This window comes from Tiliqua scincoides, chromosome 2, assembly GCF_035046505.1.
Source record: "Tiliqua scincoides isolate rTilSci1 chromosome 2, rTilSci1.hap2, whole genome shotgun sequence".
NCBI lineage: Eukaryota > Metazoa > Chordata > Lepidosauria > Squamata > Scincidae > Tiliqua > Tiliqua scincoides.
This window is the reverse complement of record NC_089822.1, coordinates 176196157-176215892: the sequence shown is the minus strand read 5'-3', so window position 1 is coordinate 176215892 and position 19736 is coordinate 176196157. Positions and strand designations below refer to the sequence as shown.

Sequence of the window (19736 nt, the reverse complement as noted above, 5' to 3'; positions counted from 1 at the left end):
AAGAAGGAGCCAGGAGATTGGTGGAGGAAGAAAGAGGAGGAGGCTAAGGCAGTCACCTCACCAGCACTGGAGGCCTGGTTGTTCCATGTTGGTCAGCAACCCTCTTTTCCGACCCTTTTTTTGCCCTGGGATCATGGTGGATTCAGACACTGGAGGGGCACATGCCTCTCATGACAACTCTGCCTGGAGGAGGAACAACTTACAGCCCATTCCTGAGCTGCCTGGTGCGTGGGGCCGCAGCAGAACCGAAAATGGCTGCCGCTGCATCCTGCATGCTCAGTGGGCAGTGCCAGTTTGCCCTGTTTGGGAGAAGAGGATCTTCTCTGTAGCCAGAACACGTGCAGCAAAGTGGAGCTCGTGCGCTCGCTCGCTCTCTCGCTCTCTCTCTCACACAGGGGCAGGTGCAGTAGCAACAGAGGGGATTGCTTTAAAAAACCCAGGGAGTGTTTGCCAAATTCCCCCCCATTGAGATGGCACAGGCAGTCACCAACACAAGTAACCCCTCCCCCCATGGTGCAGGCAATCACCGAAACAAGCAAGCCTTCCCACCAAGCAAAGCAAGAGAATTAGCCTACAATCCTCTCTACACTTTCATGGGAGTAAGCCCCATTGACTACAATGGGGCTTACTTCTGAGTAGCAACGCATAGGGCTGAACTCTTAAAAGATCAGCATCCCAACTGTGAAAGAATCCGGGCAGCTGGCAACGGGGAGGGCTGAGTACGAAGGGGGAGGCAGGAGAGGGGATTGCTTTAAAAAACCCAGGGAGTGTTCACCAAATCCCCCCCCCCCAAGATGATGCAGACTCTCCTGCTCCAGCAAGCCTTCCCAAGCAAGCCTTGGGAAGCCTTGGAGAGACAGGTGAGGGTGAGCAGAGTGCTGGACTACAAGTTCCAGAATGCTCTGGGGCAGGGGAGCTTCCATGCTGGCAGTGGCCAGGGAGGGCTGCAGGAGTGGCAGCAGCAAAGGAGGAGGAGGAGAACCTGCAGTGCTGTTGGGAAGCTGCCTGGGACACAGAGGACAAGGCTTCCCAAGCAAGTTCAGGATCCCACCTATGAAAGGGGAAGGAGGGGGAGGCAGGGGCAAGGGGCGGGGATTGATAACAGCTGCCTTAGTTTCCTTCCATCTGGAAGTGTCAGGCTGCAGCCTATTTGCTCTATGGACTCTAACTCTATGGACTCAGCACAACGCGTTTTTTGTTAATTGCACCGAGTCACAGAACGGAACTAACGCAGATAAATGGACTCCACCTGTAATCCACAACACCATCCTCTACCTCTCCTTATTACAGCTCATATAGAAAGTGAAACCTGTGTATGCTATCAGAAACTGCCACCAGCTAATCTGAATTGATGATCTGAATGCTGGGGAAAGTGAGAGTCCAAGACAATAATCAAAAGAGCATGCAAAATTCAAACCTTCTTGACTGATAAGCAGTGAACAGCCAAATGCAAGCAGAAACCTGCCAAATTTTCACAGGATGCAAGCCTTTCCAGCACTGAGGTAAGGGCAATGCAATTCTGACATAAAGGAAAAAAGATTCCCTTACCCTGAGAAGGCTTCTGTGACTGTCCCCCCCCCCCCAACTGCAGGATGCAGCACATGCCCCATTGGCATGGCTATGTCAGTGATGCAAGGTTGGTTAGGATTTGGGCCACAGTCACTAATAGCCCAATCCTATCATTTTCCGCCAAAGCATGTGGTTGCACCTAAATAGGCTGCACGACATGCTATGGTGGTGGTGGTGGGGTTGATCAGGACCCTTGTGAGATGTAAGGGAAAATATTTTTTCTAAAATATTTTCTCTGACCCCTTTGTAAGCCCTCGATTGCCAATGGGTCTTCTCAGACCTGTACCAGCTCTATAAATGGTATAAGTCCAAGGAGTCAAAGGGGGCATGTCAGCTGGGTCCAGAGAGGACAGCATCCAGAGCAAGTTGCTCACACTGGGTGGAAACCCTCCCTTCTCTCACACACCCTCAACTCTTCCACCATTCCACCGTGATCCTCCCACCCTTGTCCTATTCCACCCACCCCACCGACTTACCAACTTTGGTGGGGGCTCTCCTTGCAGTTGTGCATGGGGTCCTCCACACCAAATTTTCAGCAGTGCAGCAGCGGCCCAGAAGCACACAGCTACAGGTGCTTCCATAATGGTGTTTGTGACACGTAAAGTGTGCTGGAATGCTAATTCTGGTGGCAGAGTGCATGGTTAGAATTGGGCTGTAATCCTAAATGCACTTACTAGGGACTAATCTCTATTTTTAAAAAATGGAACTTACTTCTGAGTAAAAATGCATAGGATTGTGCTGTCAGTAAACACTATAAATTACAGCCACACATACATTTGCCTGCTACACTTATACCCAGTTAATTCAATTTCAACAACCTTTAATGGCATAATAAAAGTTATTACGGCATACATAAACAAACAACAGAGATACAAAACAACAAATAAAATAAATAAAACATAGAAACGAGGCCACAGGAAAATGCTCGCCCAAATACACCATTCACAGCTACCCAACACTGTTAAAGGTAAGGACTTTTGCTAGGAACTTGGCCACTAGAGTCGTAATTTCGTGCGAAAAGTCGTGTAAAAGGAACGCAACAAGAAGGTGAGGGGGGCCGGAATAACTTAAAAGAAATGGGCCCAAGATAAAACAGCAAAGTTTACTGAGGGCAGGGCAAACACAAAGAAGATGGGTAACAGAATCAGGCTCAATACCACACCAGTTACAACGCCTTTGATTGAAGGGAACCTGGGAGTAGCGGCCACTCAACACCCCTGAGGGGGATACCCAGTTATTACTACAAAGAGCTCACACTTGCTTACATTTGCCGCCCCAGAAAACAGCCCATTGTGGCAGTTTATGGGCCCAGGCATGCTTAGCTTCAACATGTCTTTATGCCTTAAAGCTATTCTCTGTAAGTCTGCAGCCATTTGTTGAGTGTAGCAAGAAGATAGCAGCAATAATTTCTGTAAGAAACATTCCTGTTTCATGAGAGAGAGAGAGAGAGAGAGAGAGAGAGAGAGAGAGAGAGAGAGAGAGATCAACTGCAAATAAACATCCCTGGAACAAGAATTGACCTCAAGATGAAAGGAGGCATGATTTTCTGATGTTGGTCAATACCACTTCTGCAAATGAATCTGCAAACTTGAATTCTCTCAACAGGTCACTGATGAAACACTAAATGGCCAAAATTTAAACTAGGAAACATTCACGCGTAGTGGATATTTAGTTTTGAATATCTGCATGAATATGTGAGAAATACATGCTTTACTTACCTAAAGGATATATAAGCAGAAACTATCCTAACCTCATGGTTCTGATTGTAACTGCAAACCCTAAAATGTGATACCTGCACATTTATGATCTCCTAAAATAATGCTAAATTGCTGAACTATTAATGAATCTGATTCAGAAAGTGAACTATGTTATATACCTGTAAATGTTACTAGTAAATGTTATATATGTATAACAAATGTTACAACATCTGTTATAAAGAGCATGCAAACTTATGGCATTAATTCCTTATAAATACAATCACATTAAATGATTATTTTCTCAATGAGTTGTAGTGGGGGCCCAGGCCTAATATGAAATCACAATTGAAAAACCTTTCTTACAGTTTCAGACAAGACATTTCATACATTACACAAAGTTTAGATTAACTGAGTAGGTTGGATCAAAAAATTCTTCTGTGCAAGCAGAAAGCACTTACATGCATGCATGGGTGTGTGTATATGTACAATCTAATCGATGCATCCAACTGCCTTGTATTACACATTTCTCTGGAAGTGCCCTGGAATTGGAATCCCTCTAAGGCAGTGGTTCTCAAACTGTGGGATGGGACCCACTTGGTGGGTCGCAACCCGATTTCTGGTGGGTTGCGAGAAACTGGCAGCAGCCATCTTGGAAGATGGCAAAAGACCTAGGCAACGCCATTTTAGAAGTGGGCAAAGCCTGGGTATCGCCATTTTAAACTTCCCAGCGTTGAGACGTAACTAAGAGTGGCTTGCACATGTGCAAAGAAAGCAGAGTGCCACTTTTCCCCAGAAAGCATGCTGCTGCCTTCCAGCTGGACCTCCCTCTGCACTTGGAAGCTTCCCTCAGGGGAGCCAATTGCGGAGTGCAGGCTTGCATTGCAGGCAAAGAAGGACCGGGAGAGACGTGGACGAGCCAGCCAGGCTTCTCCCCACCAGCCTTTGTTAGCTTGGCTGCCTTGATAGGATGGGCTGCCTCAGGGTTGCAAGACAGAGCAGCTCCCCCCCTCCCCGCAGCTGGACTGGGCTGGAGAGCGTAGGCAGAAACCTGAACACAGGGCTTGGGTGAGTAGAGGCAGACCCGCGTGATCTCCCCTCTTGTGAGCCTGCTTTGAAAGCATCATCGCTGCCGCCGCCACCCCACTGCCGTTCTCGTCCTCTGCATCACAACCTCTCTTCCTCTCTGAAATCACCTGGAAGCCACGATCCTTTCCTGCCCTGGCTAGCACATCCTCTCTTTATGTCTTTGCTGGGGTGAGGGGGGATCCCTGGTTGCCTTGTTACGTGAAAATCCCCTTTTTCCTTAGTTGTGATTTTATATCTGGTTACAGGCCAAGCTTCCAAAAAACCCTGGTCAAGCTACAAGCTCATGGATTACACAATCTCCACTTCCATGTGGTCACTGCATTCCTTGTATTATTAACCCAATCACTGTTTATGCAAGTACATTATAGAAACAAGTCTGACATCTTAAATTCACCTCCCGAGGAAGAAGTACAACAGAGTAAATCATTGCTTAAGTGTCTCCTATTCATTGCATTGTTTAACTCAATCACTGTTTATTGTTTAAGTTCCCCCAGCTTAAGTCAGCCATTAGACTCATTGGATTTTGCTGATAACTGACAAATCCACTTCCCTATGAACTTATACCCAAGTACCACCCAGCTCAGCTCTGGCAGGAAAACCCCCTTCTTTTAAGAGAGGGCTGGGTGGCACATGCTCCCTCTCTTCCCCCCAAGGCAGAAGGTCCTCCTCCCAGGACTCTCCCCCCCCCCATCCAACTGCTCCACAAGACAGGTAACTATATCTGCATCTGGAACCTTTTCTCTTCTTTCCCCCCTTTTTTCTCCCCTTCTCTCCCCATCTTTAGTCAGCAACTGGGTTGGCAGATCAGGGACCCCTAAAATCCTTCCCTACAACCTATCCTTTTCTGATTTCCTCAGATGCACCAAATACACTCTACATGCAACCATCATGAAAGTTAGGTACACTGGATCCAAGTACTAGGATTAAAGTAGACATATACTTACCATTTTTCCATGTACATTATGTATACCTTTGTGCTTTGTAATAAAACTATAATCTTTTACTGAAAGTTGTCTTTCTCTCAGTCTCCCTTTTAAGCATAAAGGAATTTCTCTGCATTACGCTGTCTTGTTATCCAGCCTGCGATCCTAAGGTTCCAAAGAGGGTAGTGTAATAATTCCCCCTAAACAAAACAGCCCTTTTTGGTAACAGCCTGGCTGCCAAGAGAACACCTGGGAGGAGGGAGGGCAAGCCTGGCATGTGGGGGGGGGAGCACCCAGGGAGAGTGCTGCTCCCCCAGCCGCTTCTCTGACGTGCACCCTTCCCCTCTTCTTACTTCTCTCTTAGGCTGCAATTCTGTCTATTCTTAACTGGGAGTAAGCCCCATTGCCAATAATGGGAGTCAATTCTGAGTAGACATGCTTAGGCTTGGGGGAGATGAGGGGAAGCGTCCTTGCTTATCTTCCTTCTGAGGGGGATACTACTTTTTTATTTTCTTGATTTACAAAAGCTCAAGCTATTTCTTGTCTTGAGGTACCTGAGTAGGGTGCACTTGTTTCTGCCTAGTGCTGAGCACGGTATCAATAGCCACATCAGTGTTCGTTAGTTTCAAGCACAATACAAGAAGTAGCTGGAGATTTTGTAAATAAAGACAGAAATAAAAACAGTAGTAAATAAATACACAAATATTTTGTTCCAGATGTTTTATTTTTTGCTTGATAGCAATGGTAGCGAGGGCAGGGAGAACTGGAAGAAGCTTCTGAGCTGGAATACTGTCTCTTGTCATTTACAGTTTGAGTTTCTAGGCAAGAACTTCCTGCTCGATGACATCACTTCCGGCTCTGACACCACAGTGATGTCACTTCCTGTTTGATGATGTCGTTTCTGGCTATGACATCACTTCCAGGTTGTTGACATCATTTCCGGGGGCCCCAGACAGATTTTCATTCTCAGAAGAGGGTCCCGGGCTAAAAAGGGTGAGAACCACTGCTCTAAGGTACACAGCTAAGCAGCTACACAGCTCTCTGCTAAGCAAAGTGGAACTTGGCAACCTGGAAGTTTGGCAATGTTGTGATTATCATTGAGTGTCTGGAGGTGGCATTGCAACAAGCCACCGGAAGGATCCCCTTCCCCAAACCATGCCTCTTCCAAAGGGCCATATGTGACAGTTGTACAATCACATTCATCACTGACCCAGCCATCTTCACTTTTGTGTGACCAGGCAGGGTAGTGCTGTGGCAACGGTGCCAAGTATTACCTACCATACTGTCAAGTATAACTAGTATCACTGGTTGGAAACCACTGCCCTAAAATGGTGACCTGAGGTCTAGTTGTGACCTGATGTCTACCAAACCAGACATCAGTAGTTCCCTGATGTCTAGTTAGATAGTTGTCTAGAAGAGGAAGTTTCTTTAGGTGGAACTTTCTCCCCCATGCAACTGCAATGGCACAGCAATAATACCTCTTGTGGTATGGGAGGCCTGTCCTGTCATTTATAATTGGTCATTCTAGTAAACTCTGAAGCTGATTAAGCCTCAGAAAAAGGAAAAGAGGCCATTGTTGCTATGGGACATAGCGATATCATCCATTCTGCCAGAAAAATCTCTGGTTACCGGTACATTACAATTTATTATCTGGAGAACAGACTCATCACAAAGTAATGTATTTGGGAGATTAGAAAGAGATCATGAAAACGAAATGTCTGCATCCCTTACATCTCAGATAGTAAAACATATTCATTTATGAAAATGTGGAGCCCTTTTTGTGGTGATGGCATTATTTAATCAAAGTTGGCAATTATGTAATAGTGTACATCATTTTTGAGAAGGAACACTCTATATTTAGGACAAATAAAATTTATCAGCACTGCAAGGCTATCCCAATGATTGATGGAAACTTGAGCAAGGAGAGGAGAATAAGAGCCAACTTAAAAAATAATAATAATAAAGCCTAGCAGAGGTACAGCTTATTCTGGATGGATGTTTTGTTCCTCTCCCAGCTACATATTACCAAAAGATTCATTAATACCTTCTCAATCAGCAGTTAAATGAGAAACCATTCCTGCTCTCATAAAGAAGACCTGTAACTATTTCTGATGTTATACTCAAAGTTTATATTCACAAATATAAGAAGCTGTTGAGTCCAAAGACAAAACCTTGAGGGCCAAAAGACCACAAAATCATGGGTAGTAAGGCAAAGCTAGAAGTTGCCCAAGATCCATTTTGGAATGTAACCCCGGACAGAATGTTCATGGCACAAAAGCATGGACCATGTTGGCTTATCTTCTGACAAAATCACTTCCTAACTTCATCCTAAGTGACAAAAGAAAAATAAGATTCTGCTCATTTAAAAAGGGATGAATGTGGCTAAAGACATCAGTGGTTGTGGAGAAGAGCGGGTTTGAGAGAAGTATCACTTTTAGGATTGCACTGAATGTACCATTTCAATTTAGAGATTGAAAATAATGCTGGGAGACAAAAATATTTGCTGAAAACCCTTGAATTGTGATAATATTCTTAAATTTTCATTCCTGTATATTGTCAATCCCTTCTCCAACTGCTTTTGATCCAATTTTTTCCTCATAATTACTGTACTGGATCATCATCATCCTGAAAAGAATCACATGTACAATTCTACCCAATCAAGTCTGCAGTGAAGAGGATAAAGTCATAACGCTAATTAGACAATCACATTTGGCTATGCGATAGTGATGAGGGCAAATGAAATCAATATAGATCAAGAGTAATAATTCCTGAAATGGCAAATATTTTTGAACCTTTTTATAGCAATCACTGAAAAGATAGGAATGTGTGCCTGAAAGATAATGACTAGCTCAAAGTTATCTGAGCTCTAGCTGGCGACATGAAAGCAAGTCACATCCAACACTCTTGCAATTTGAAAATATTGGTTCTCACTATAGCGTTTTAGTGGATAATCAATAATACTGCTACAGAATGTAAGGGTGACTATTCACAAGGAGGTTTTTCCTTTGCTCTTAGAAAGTTTTATGCAGAATGGATTCATTTGATTCAAAGAACAGGTTGGTTGTCTCAAAAAAGACACAGTGGAAATGGAAAAGGTGCAAAAGAGAGCGACTAAGATGATTACTGGGCTGGGGCACCTTCCTTATGAGGAAAGGCTACGGCGTTTGGGTCTCTTCAGCCTAGAAAAGAGGCACCTGAGGGGGGACATGATTGGGACATACAAAATTATGCACGGGAAGGACAGTGGATAGAGAGATGCTCTTTACACTCTCACATAACACCAGAACCAGGGGACATCCACTAAAATTGAGTGTTGGGAGAGTTAGAATGGACAAGAAAAAATATTTCTTTACTCAGCGTGTGGTTGGTCTGTGGAACTCCTTGCCACAGGATGTGGTGACGGCATCTGGCCTGGACGCCTTTAACAAGTTTATGGAGGAAAAATCCATTATGGGTTACAAACAATTATGTGTATGTGCAAGCTCCTGATTTTAGAAATGGGCTATGTCAGAAGGCCAGATGCAAGGGAGGGCACCAGGATGAGGTCTCTTGTTATCTGGTGTGCTCCCTGGGGCATTTGGTGGGCCGCTGTGAGATACAGGAAGCTGGACTAGATGGGCCTATGGCCTGATCCAGTGGGGCTGTTCTTACGTTCTTATGTAGTGAAATCAACCAGATGGCAGAATTAACTTTCAGTTAAGTATGGGGATTCTGGGGTTCATTTTAATACCCTGGGTCAGCTCAGATAAGACTCCAACTTTCTTGCCCCTATTTGCAGTAGAAGAGAACACAGAATTTTAAAATGCAGGGATCCAGAAAAGGAAGTTGCCTTTTCATAGGATGCTCAAATATTCAAATCTGAAAGTCAATATTCCTCTGGGGTAGCCCATGCCTCCTTACTGCCTTTCACCCCCCCCCCTAATTTTTCTGTCCCCACATGTCCACCCCCTGTGGAAGAGTGGGAAGGGTGAATGAGGGGCAGCCCAATCCTAACCTGCCCCGGAGCAGGCAGGCCGGTAGGCCCGCCCCACATCCAGAGCAGGGTTGGGGTCAAAAGCAGCACAATCCGGGACAAGGGGAATTGTTTCCCCATACTCTGTGTTGCACTGCAGCAGCCCCAATGGGGTTACTCAGATCTGCACCACCTAAAGAGAACTGGGATAGGATCTAGCATAAATGTTGGATCCTGGCCAAGCCACCTGCCCACAGGACCATCTGCTGCCCGCCCTCGCCCTCCCCGAAATGCCTCCCTTCCGCCCTCCCCATGCTGCCCCCAGACCACCGTGCTGACCTAGAAATGCCAGCACGAACTTACCAGGCCCAGGGCCTGCTCCGGTGCTGGGATGCCAGCACGCATCCTCACACTGGCCTCCCCGACTCATAAGTCAGCACATAAGTGCTTTACAGAACTTCCTCAACAGTACTGGGCCAACACAAGGGACTTCATCAGCCCAAGATGCAATCAGGATTGCACCTTGAGTGGGGTAAGGAAAGAAGCAAGCAGGTGAGTGCCCCCATGGATAGGAGAAGGGAGGCGACCCATTCTTTCCCCTATACCAGGGGTCGGCAACCTTAAACACTCAAAGAGCCATTTGGACCCATTTTCTGGAGGAAAAAAAACCTCAGGAGCCACAAAACCCTTTTGACGGCTAAAATGAAGATAATACTGCATATATAGTTTTTTTTTCACCTTTATGCTCTTATAGGTCCCATTTTTATAATGTAGCCCCCTCTTGTAGCTTTTAGTTAGTTTTGTCATACATTCTTGTCCTGTGTTTTCAGACATCTGGTCCTCTATGGTGTTTTGCCTGATTCCAAGGCCATTCTCTGCCTGGAGAATTAGGCCCACTTTAAGCAAATTAGCTCCCCTTCTTTCCCCCAACAAATGACCCTGGTTCTGCCCTGCAGTCTTGCTGGACCCCACCTCCAGGGTAGCTCGCCTGTTCAACCTGCAGAGGTCCTCTCTCCTGCCAGCAGCCTCCCACCACTACAGCAGACCCTGGGTCCTCAGCAGGTCTTGGGCACAGCAGCCACACACCAAACTCCAGTGTCTCCAGCAGTCCATTAGTCACAAAGTCAGTCAGAGCATCCAGGGCAGAGTCCTAAGTCAATAAGCCAAGTCACAGTCCAAGGTCAGATTCCAAAGTAAGTAAGTCAAATCAGTCAGAGTATCAAAGTCAATAAGCCCAGTCAGTCTAGTCTAGTCTAATCTAGTCTAGTCTCCTCTGCAACCTGCACTCCTTCTACAACCCACAACCCCTTCCTCAGGTGCTCCTTATGTCCCTGAGGGCCCTATTGCCTTCAAGTGGCTGCAGCTGTGCAGCACACTCTGCTGGATGCCCAGGCCTTACCCTTAAAGGGGCCACTGCTGACAGCACAGCTAGCTCCTCACCAGATCTTCCAGGATTCCAATACATATGGCTGTTATGACATCTGCTTATCTTACATGGATACTAAAGAACTCCCCCCACCTTCCAGAGGCACCCTGCTGGAAGGAAAAAATGACATAGACTCCAGAGGTGGGGAGGAGAAGAAGGGGGGGCAGCCACAGGCCAGCTTCTGCCCTGCCTGCCTGCCTGCCTGCCCTCCCTTAGGTTGCAACCCTCTCCACACTATCCTGGGAGTAAGCCCCATTGGCTACAATGGGACTTCTGAGCAGACAAGTTGGTTGGAGCTCTCAGGTTGCAGTCCTCTCCACACTTTCCTGGGAGGAAGCCTCACTGACTACTTGTGAGTAGACCTGCACAGGAGGAGACTGTGGCTACAGCCCTCCACACCTTCCTGGGAGTAGCCCAGGGACTACATCAGGGCTTACTCTCCAACAGACCTGCGCGGGCTCCCACTCACCAGTCCTTGTGCTTGGCCTTGAGCAGGCTCCAAGGCTGCCATCCCAGGCACCCTTTCCTGGGAGTAAGCTTCATCTGCTGTAATGGGGCTTACTACTGAGTATACACACGGGATGTCTCCTTTGCTGTGGAGGAAAAGCCTCTCCTTGCACTGAGTGGGGACCTGCAAGGGCTCGCAATGGCTGAGGAGGAGGGCATCCTGCTGGAGAGTTGGGGAAGGGAAAAACAGGGAGCTTAAGCCTGCAGAGCGGGCAAAATTGAAAAGGGAAACCAATGTGGGGCGAAGGGAGGAGGGCAGTGAGCTCAGGGGGTGGAGGGAAGCAGCCTGCCCTCCCAACACAGGTGCCTCCTGTTACCCCCTTTGCCACTTTCACCGGGAGGAGCTGCAGCAGACAGCTGAAAGAGCTACATTCGGCTCTAGAGCTACAGGTTGCCGACCCCTGCCCTATACCTTGACTGAGTCACTGAGAGTTTTATGAGGAGTACAAAATTATTGGGCCTCTTCCCTTCTCCCTTCAAATGTGAATTTGGTTCCCAGGCCCACTTTGGTTCCTGGCTCCCCTTTTTGAGCCTGGGACAAATGAAGTCAGTATAGATCCCACCTCTCAGAGGCCCTGCCTTAACTTGGCAGGAGCAGAGCGTGCTACCTCCATCCTTCTGTTTAGAAGACTGGGGACAGAGGCAGTGCAGAGAAGGAAGGCTGCAGGTCACACTCCTGGTAAGTGAAGGAAGGAAAGGGAGATGGGGGTCCAAATTGTCTCTCCCTGCCCATTTGACGCTTTGTAAGGATTAGGTGCATGAAGAGATTTGGAGCTGTGGCAGCTTTTCTTGCCCTTCCCCTTTTTTCCTTCAGTAGTGCTGAAGGAGGAAGGGGGCTGCTGCAGCAAGAGGATTGGAGCACTCAGCAGAGTGGCTGGCAGGGGTGGGTGGCAGACAGATGTAGCGGGAACATTGGAGAGGTGCTGAACAGACACGCACCCAACTCATGTGAGTATTTCATGCAGCTTCATGGAAAGATCAGCTCTGCCTTAAAGACAGAGTGAGAGAGAAAACTGTACACAGATGTGAAAAATGTAATTCTATAGGTTTTCACTATGAGTTTTAAGGTGACTAATATGCCATTCCATTGTTAGTTAAACAGCAAAACATGTAGAATAGCAAGAGCACGCATACATTTTCTTGGAGAAAACCTACACTTAGCATTACATACATTACATTACATTGTACATAAAATTACATTAGTTTAAATTTGGAGGTTTTTCAACCACACTAAAAGGACCTTCAGCTGGCAAAGAGCAAAAGAGGAAATAAAATGGGTTGCCTAATTAAGTATTGTTTTGGTCTGTACTTCTGTTAGAGAGATTTCTGTCTGTCCATTTGCTATTTTAAATCACTAGCAGCCAATCTACAATTCTATTAAGCTGAAATACTTGTGTCAGCAGGACTAAGGACTTCTCATATTGATTTGGTACATAGTCAAGCCTTCACAAGGTCACTCTTTGCTCTTTTTCTCCCACAGTGAACAATTCTTCTGAATGCACTCCTACATGGTGGCGCCTGGCATTTATCACGTCCTGGAAAACAACTGAAAATTACTATAAGTCCATCACAAAAAAGAGTCATGGACTCTTCGCTCACAACAGGAGAGGAAACTGAACGCTTTCCACATGCGCTGCCTCCAATGCATTCTCGGCATCACCTGGCAGGACAAAGTTCCAAACAACACAGTCCTGGAACGTGCTGGAATCCCTAGCATGTATGCACTGCTGAAACACAGACGCCTGCGTTGGCTCGGTCATGTCGTGAGAATGGATGATGGCCGGATCCCAAAGGATCTCCTCTATGGAGAACCCGTGCAAGGAAAGCGCCCTATAGGTAGACCACAGCTGCGATACAAGGACATCTGCAAGAGGGATCTGAAGGTCTTAGGAGTGGACCTCAACAGGTGGGAAACCCTGGCCTCTGAGCGGCCCGCTTGGAGGCAGGCTGTGCAGCATGGTCTTTCCCAGTTTGAAGAGACACTTGGCCAACAGTCTGAGGCTAAGAGGCAAAGAAGGAAGGCCCATAGCCAGGGAGGCAGACCAGGGACAGACTGCACTTGCTCCCGGTGTGGAAGGGATTGTCACTCCTGAATCGGCCTTTTCAGCCACAGTAGAAGCTGTTCCAGAACCACCATTCAGAGCGTGATACCATAGTCTTTCGAGACTGAAGGTTGCCAACATACTAACATCACAAAAAAGATAAATATGAAACTGCACTCCGAGGACATATTCAGAAAAAGTCCACTAGATACAAATGACCCAGACTTCTCTTGTAATCCATCCATCACTAAGTACAGTGGTAGGGGGAGGGGCTCGTTTGTTACACAGGTCCAGAAATTCTTCCTCAACTCCAAATAGTGTTGTCAGAATATTGCATTTATTCAGCAAAGTGCAGTATTCTTCTGTTGGGAAAATTTGGTTCTTCTGTTAATCAATATGTCCATTGCAATTGTAGATGATTGTGACAGTGTTATAAACCTGACCATATATAGCTATAAGTACAACACCTATATTAGTGCTATTTCATAAACTTTTAAACTACACTTAAAATTCATTAAGTCCTCTAAGCTCTCTTATTCTAGAATTGATTTGGTACATAGTCAAGCCTTCACAAGGTCACTCTTTGCTCTTTTTCTCCCACAGTGAACAATTCTTCTGAATGCACTCCTACATGGTGGCGCCTGGCATTTATCACGTCCATGTCTAGCCTAGAAATCCTAGTTAGAGCTACAGAATGTCACTTTTCATAAAAACATAAGAATAGTCTTCTGTACTGAACTAGGGACCTTCAAGCCAGTGCTCAAATTATAGGGGGATAAAAAAGGGCCTGACCCCTTCACCTTTGTCATGGCTCACATAGCTGCTGTTTTTAGAAGGCAATGGGGGACCAGATATGGATAAATTCAGGGAAGTTAGGGGGTTCGGCTTGTGAATTTTATGATGAGTCCCCTTACCTGCTCTTCTATAATTCAAGCTCTGCATTCAGTCACCTGTCAGCTATAAATAGAAGCCATTCAGATGCTGCTGAAAAACCCCAAAGCAGAGAATGAAGGTGATGGCCATCCTCTGCATCTTCAGCCTTGTACTGTATATATTTTGCCTTTTAAAAATGGAGATTCCAGTTAGCTAACATGGCTCACAGCAATTGACCAATCCTCCATAAATTTCTTGAAAAATTAGAAGTAAACTAAGTTGACACTCTCAAAGATTTCTAAAAGGCTGGTGAGACCAGAGGTGTTCCCAATGCAAAACTAAGTTTTGCAGGATGCCTCAACATGCCATGAAAGCTGCCTCTCCCCCTCACCTTTGGAGCCAGGGCCTCTGAGAGCAATTTTATCAGGGGGTACAAAGTTTCTTTGGGGCCCCTTCCCAAAGGGGGGTGGTGGCAGTGGCAGAATGAGGGCAAAACAGGTAGGGGGAAAGTGGCAACAGTCAGAATAGTCTTTGGAGCCCAGGTCTACCACACTTCCCAATGCAGAGCTCAGGTCTACCTGCCTGCCCAGCGCTGGCAGCTAGATCCAGAAAACCAAACACACTCCAAAGTCTCTCTCAAATCTTTCAAATAAAGAAAATCATTGCAAGAGATTAGTATCATTGTATTTAGGCTCACACTAGAATCGAAAGTGTCCTGTGTACACCAAAACTGACTTCTTCAACAGCTGTAGTCCCACAGCTGTGTCCCTGAGCTCTTCTACACTCCTTCATGGTTAGCAGATCCACAAGCCAAAGAACAACTGTAGCAAGTCAGTTTCCTCCCAGATGTGACACGGTTAAGGAATGTATGTATTCCTGGGCATGGTGTGTATGGCTTGTGGCAGTAGTCACTGTCATGTGCCCACAGTAATGCCTTCAGCATCCCACATGGGCAGTGATCTGGGTGAGACTGGAAAATGTAAGATCTCAGGAAATTTCTGGGCCCCCTTCCTTGGCTCCTGGGCCCCCTTTCTGACCTGGAGCCCAGGTACAAATTACCCCCTTTACCCCCTCTCCTAGGCCCTGTTTGGAGCCATTTAGGGGGAAAGGGCAAAGTGGAGAAGATGCCTTCTCATCGCTCTCACCGCCCAGAATGGCTCCAACAGCAAGGGGGAGGGGGCAAATGGGAAAGAGGCAGCGAGGGGGAGAATAGGCAAAACGTGACACTGTGCCCTCCCTCTGGGAACGCCACTGGGTGAGACAACACTTCTTTCTGTAGAAGCCATGCTTATTCTCCCTTATTATTCCCTCCCTTATATTTCTAATTTTTAGAGATATAATAGTTTTAGGGTGCAATCCTAACCAACTTTCCAGTACTGGCATAGCTGTGCCAGTGGGGCATGTGCTGCATCCTGCAGTTGGGGGCAGTCATGGAGGCCTCCTCAAGGTAAGGCAATGTTTGTTCCCTTACTTAGGAGTTGCACTGCCCTTATGTCAGTGCCGGAAAATCAGTTAGGATTGCTGCCTTAGACTAAATTATATTTTCTTCCAATTTAACTGGAACTGAAGATAGGCTGATGGGTTTCTACTTTCCTGGATCTTTCAGCTCCCACCTGAATACTTCTATCAAAATTGTGTGATGTTGGTTACCTCTACATTTTCTAGTAAGAAGGCTGTTGATTTTAGTTTACAAGGTCAACAGTTTCACATTGAACAAAGTTTGTTACAAACCCTTATCAGTGTTTCCCAAACTGTGGCTTGGACCCACCAGTGGATCTCAAGCCAATTTTTTGTGGGTCGTGAAAAATGAACCCAGTTTTAGCCTTTTGTCTGGCCTGGAAGTCCCTAACTGTACATTTTGCTCTTCAGTTCTAGGAACCCTGGAATGACTATAAAGATTTGGGGGGTCAGTCCTTGGTCACAATTTCTAGAGAGAGTCTAGCAAACACACACACACACACACACACACACACACACACACACACACACACAATGTGTAAGGTCTCTAGCAGCTTCAGGAGCACAGGACCCCAATTGTTATTAACTAGTAATATATTAATTAACATTATTAATACATAAAATATTATTTCTTTCATGATCTCTTTTTTTTTTGTTTAGTGGGTGACGATAGATTGTCATTTTTAGAAGTGGGTCCTGGTGCTAAAAAGTTTGGGAAGCACTGTTTTAGATTATCCACCCCAGCAGACCTGTTGCTACTTAATTTTGAAGTTAGTGGAGATCTCAGGGAAAATTCCAGCCCAGTCCGAAAGAACACAATACATGCTTATTGAGCTAAATTTCATACAGGATTCATAACATGCACAAAGAAAACAGAGTAGCCCTCTCCAGGATGATAACACCTACAATATTTGAACATGACCTGAAAAGACAAATATATTTTCTTTGTGTACTTTACGCATTGTGCCCCTTTGACCCAACAGGTTAAAATAAGAGCTAGCATCCCAACAGCTCAGAGGATATACTCCTTTACTTATGTCATAGCAACTGGAATCACGTCTTTGTTTTGTTTCAAGAGATTATTTTTGTGTAGGTGCTATTTGGCACAGCTCCAATATCCAGTTAGAGATTTTAGAAGGCCTGAGAGAATATAAAACTCAAAACTTCTACACTATTTAACAGCATGCTCTACACCATGCTGCCAAATCCTAAGAGGACTCTTTTACAACCTAAAAGGTGGCAGAAATTAACAACCAAAGCTGTAGAAGAAATGCAGTCCATTAGCACTGAGAGATGCTGGTGAAGAGCACACTGCTTACTGCAAAGATTTAATACACACGTCGGTCGTTGCAGTGCTTGCACAACACTGAATGGTGCTGTTGCACACTAGGTTAGCTGATACAAAGCAAACTTGTTCCAAATTGTCTTCTCACCCAGGATTTTAGACTGGTAGCAGCCCAGTCTGTGGCTTTAAAACACCAATAAACTCTGAGTACACTTTACAAAGATCTGGTATTGCTCTGTGTTAGAGCTTCCTCTGTCAATTTATTACAGCAATTTAATTTTTCTACACCATACGGTTGATACAAAACAGATGATTTATCTTCCAGAAAAGAACAGAATTTCGTGGTCGGAGTTACAGCAAAGAACAAACAGAAAAGAAATCTTGCACTCACATGGACGGCACTGCAAATGCAATCTGCTGCAGAATTTCATACTGCTTTCCTTTCCTTCGTAATGCACTGAGGTGAGTCCCTTTCTTGATACCATCTACCTTGTTGGTCTATTAGTGGCATTTTTTTTTCAGACTTCTCATTGGATTTCATTTCCTATCAGGGTAAATTGATCTATTATCATGTTTTAAATGGGAAAGCTTAAATGATTAGTAACATATGGCTAGGTAACAACTGTAAATAAAGTCTACAGACCATTGGAAGACATGTTTATCTCTTGTCATCTACTGTTCACTCACAAAGAGCCTTACAGTACAGAGTTGACTTAAAGGCAGGAGTTAGTGTTCTTTTACTTGATCAAGGGATGGAACTGTACGCAAATGTACTTCTGCCTGTCTCCTTCATTAATTCCATATTTCACTCTTGCCTTGATATATTCTCAGGAAACCTCTCAATAAAATCAGCACTGCTTTTGTACTTTAGTTCTCAGTAGGGAAAACTTGCCTGGCTATGCCAAAAAGGACTTCCAGAACTACATATAAACCTTCACATTAATTTTAAGCACTCAAGTTTGTCAACTGCTTTTTATGAATTTAACGAGAATATACTTTGGCTGTTAAATTCATTTAAATATATATTTTTTTCTATTGCCAGTAATAAACTAAGCTCTAGCTTTCCAACAACAACAAAATAATATTTTATTATGGAGTTTACTTTCTATCTTACTATCATTTAGTTTTTAAAGTTTCCTTTTCATCAAATAAGCTTTTAAAGGTTTTTTTTTCTAGCACACTTACTAGGAAGCAAGTCCTACTGATCTGAGTGGAACTTACTTGCAAGTAAACATGTTGAAAAATCAGGGTGTTAATCAGTAAAGGAACCTTTCTATTAGGCATCATGTAGACCCAAACTCTTAAGAATTACTTGATTTACAGGTATCCCAAGGGATGCATACTCCACCAAACAGGAACTGAGTTATAATGAAGCAGCACTCACAGGAAAAAACATGACAGCTTCATAAAAGAACTAAACATGCCTCTCCCCCCCCCAACCCACCCCCCCCTGCACCTAGAATTCTGAACCCCTGCAAACACTCTCAAAAGCACAAAGAAAAGTCCGGAGCTGCAGGATTAAGCAGGAAAGAGATGCAAAAGAAAAACAAGTATAGGGGGAATATGAAGCTTTTTCTTATGTATCTCATATAGCTACTATAGTGATTTTTTTTTTAACCCTACAGAAATCTACAAAGGAGCTGGTAAAACTAGGAGATTCTCTTACCATCTGACAAGTCAATTAGCCCAAGGTAGTGCAAAAGTTTCAGAGAGGAGCAAATCACCACCACAATTCCTAAAGTCTGGAGCCCTTCTGACTCTCCTTTGCTCCACATCTTTAAGATCACAAACACAGATAGGAGCCTCTGATGTGCTTGCAAAACGGCAGGCAGGAATTGAAAGGAGTGGGAAAATCAGCTGTTTGAAGCTTTTCTGCCTGCTGCTCGATAAGTGCATGGCTCATTTTCTCTCTTTCGTCCCTCTCTCCCTCCTAGTGCGTGAGTGTGATTCTTTTCTTTTTCCTGTTTTCCGGTTCCCCCGCCTCCCCATGTACTCTTCCAGTCCTTCTCTCTTCCACATTAACGGTAATCTATGATTTACTTCCTTCTCTCTCTCTCTCCAGGGCAATTGTCTCAATTGCTTATACTTCTCATTTACAACTTAACACCATTTTGCTCACTGCAGTAGCATTGTTTCTGGATCTTGCACTTGGGATTATTTGTTCAACTACACCAAATGGATGCATTTTCCTACTGCTTTTACTATTTTGGATGATAAGTACAGAAAAATACTGGTGGGAATTTTGAAGGAACAATATCTTGCTCCTTCTCTGAGCCTCACATAGTGATCCTTGTCTTCCAATCTGTGATACTAAGATTATTCATACTTTCCAACTTCATGCAGACCCATAAGTGGTGTTAAATATCTTCTGCCCTACTTCCTCTAAGTTCCATTTACTTTCAGCAGTTAGATTATTATTATTTGGATGACCAGCTGAGATGGCCAGAATACACTGGCATCCCGATAGCAAAAACAAGATTTAAATGGAGCTTGATTCCACGTAGTTATGGGCAAGATCCACAAGTGAATTGTACTGATACATGTGTACACCAGGAATCCATGACATTTCTGGGACAGAAAGAGCCACTGTCCCACAGCCACCAAATTTATCTTCTGTTTAAGAAATGTGAGATCCTGGTTCAAATTCCTGTAAAGTCATGAAACTTGTGCTCAACCTAGATGTGGCATGCAGTCATTAGTATCTTTCCCTGGATTTTTTTTTTTAAACCAAAAGTGGATTTGGTCAATCATAACCAACTTTCCAGCACTGATGCAGCTGTGCCAACTGGGCATGCACTGCATCCTGTGGGTGGTGGGGCAGTCATGGGGTCCTGCATTGTAATTGCATCAGCACTGAAACATTGGATAGGATTGGGCTGTAAGAGTTTGAGTGGAGAAATGTTTGAGGGGGTTGCTTA

General features: G+C 44.9%; 1 protein-coding gene across 1 annotated transcript in view; it reads right to left on the bottom strand.

Moving 5' to 3' along the window:
* Positions 1-18714, bottom strand: part of KCNIP1 (potassium voltage-gated channel interacting protein 1) — an 88207-nt gene extending 69493 nt beyond the window's left edge. The window contains 2 exon segments of the mRNA XM_066614179.1: positions 18485-18605; positions 18607-18714. Of these exon segments, the coding sequence (XP_066470276.1) occupies positions 18485-18605; positions 18607-18714 (229 nt within the window).
* Positions 18715-19736: the final 1022 nt, after the last annotated feature.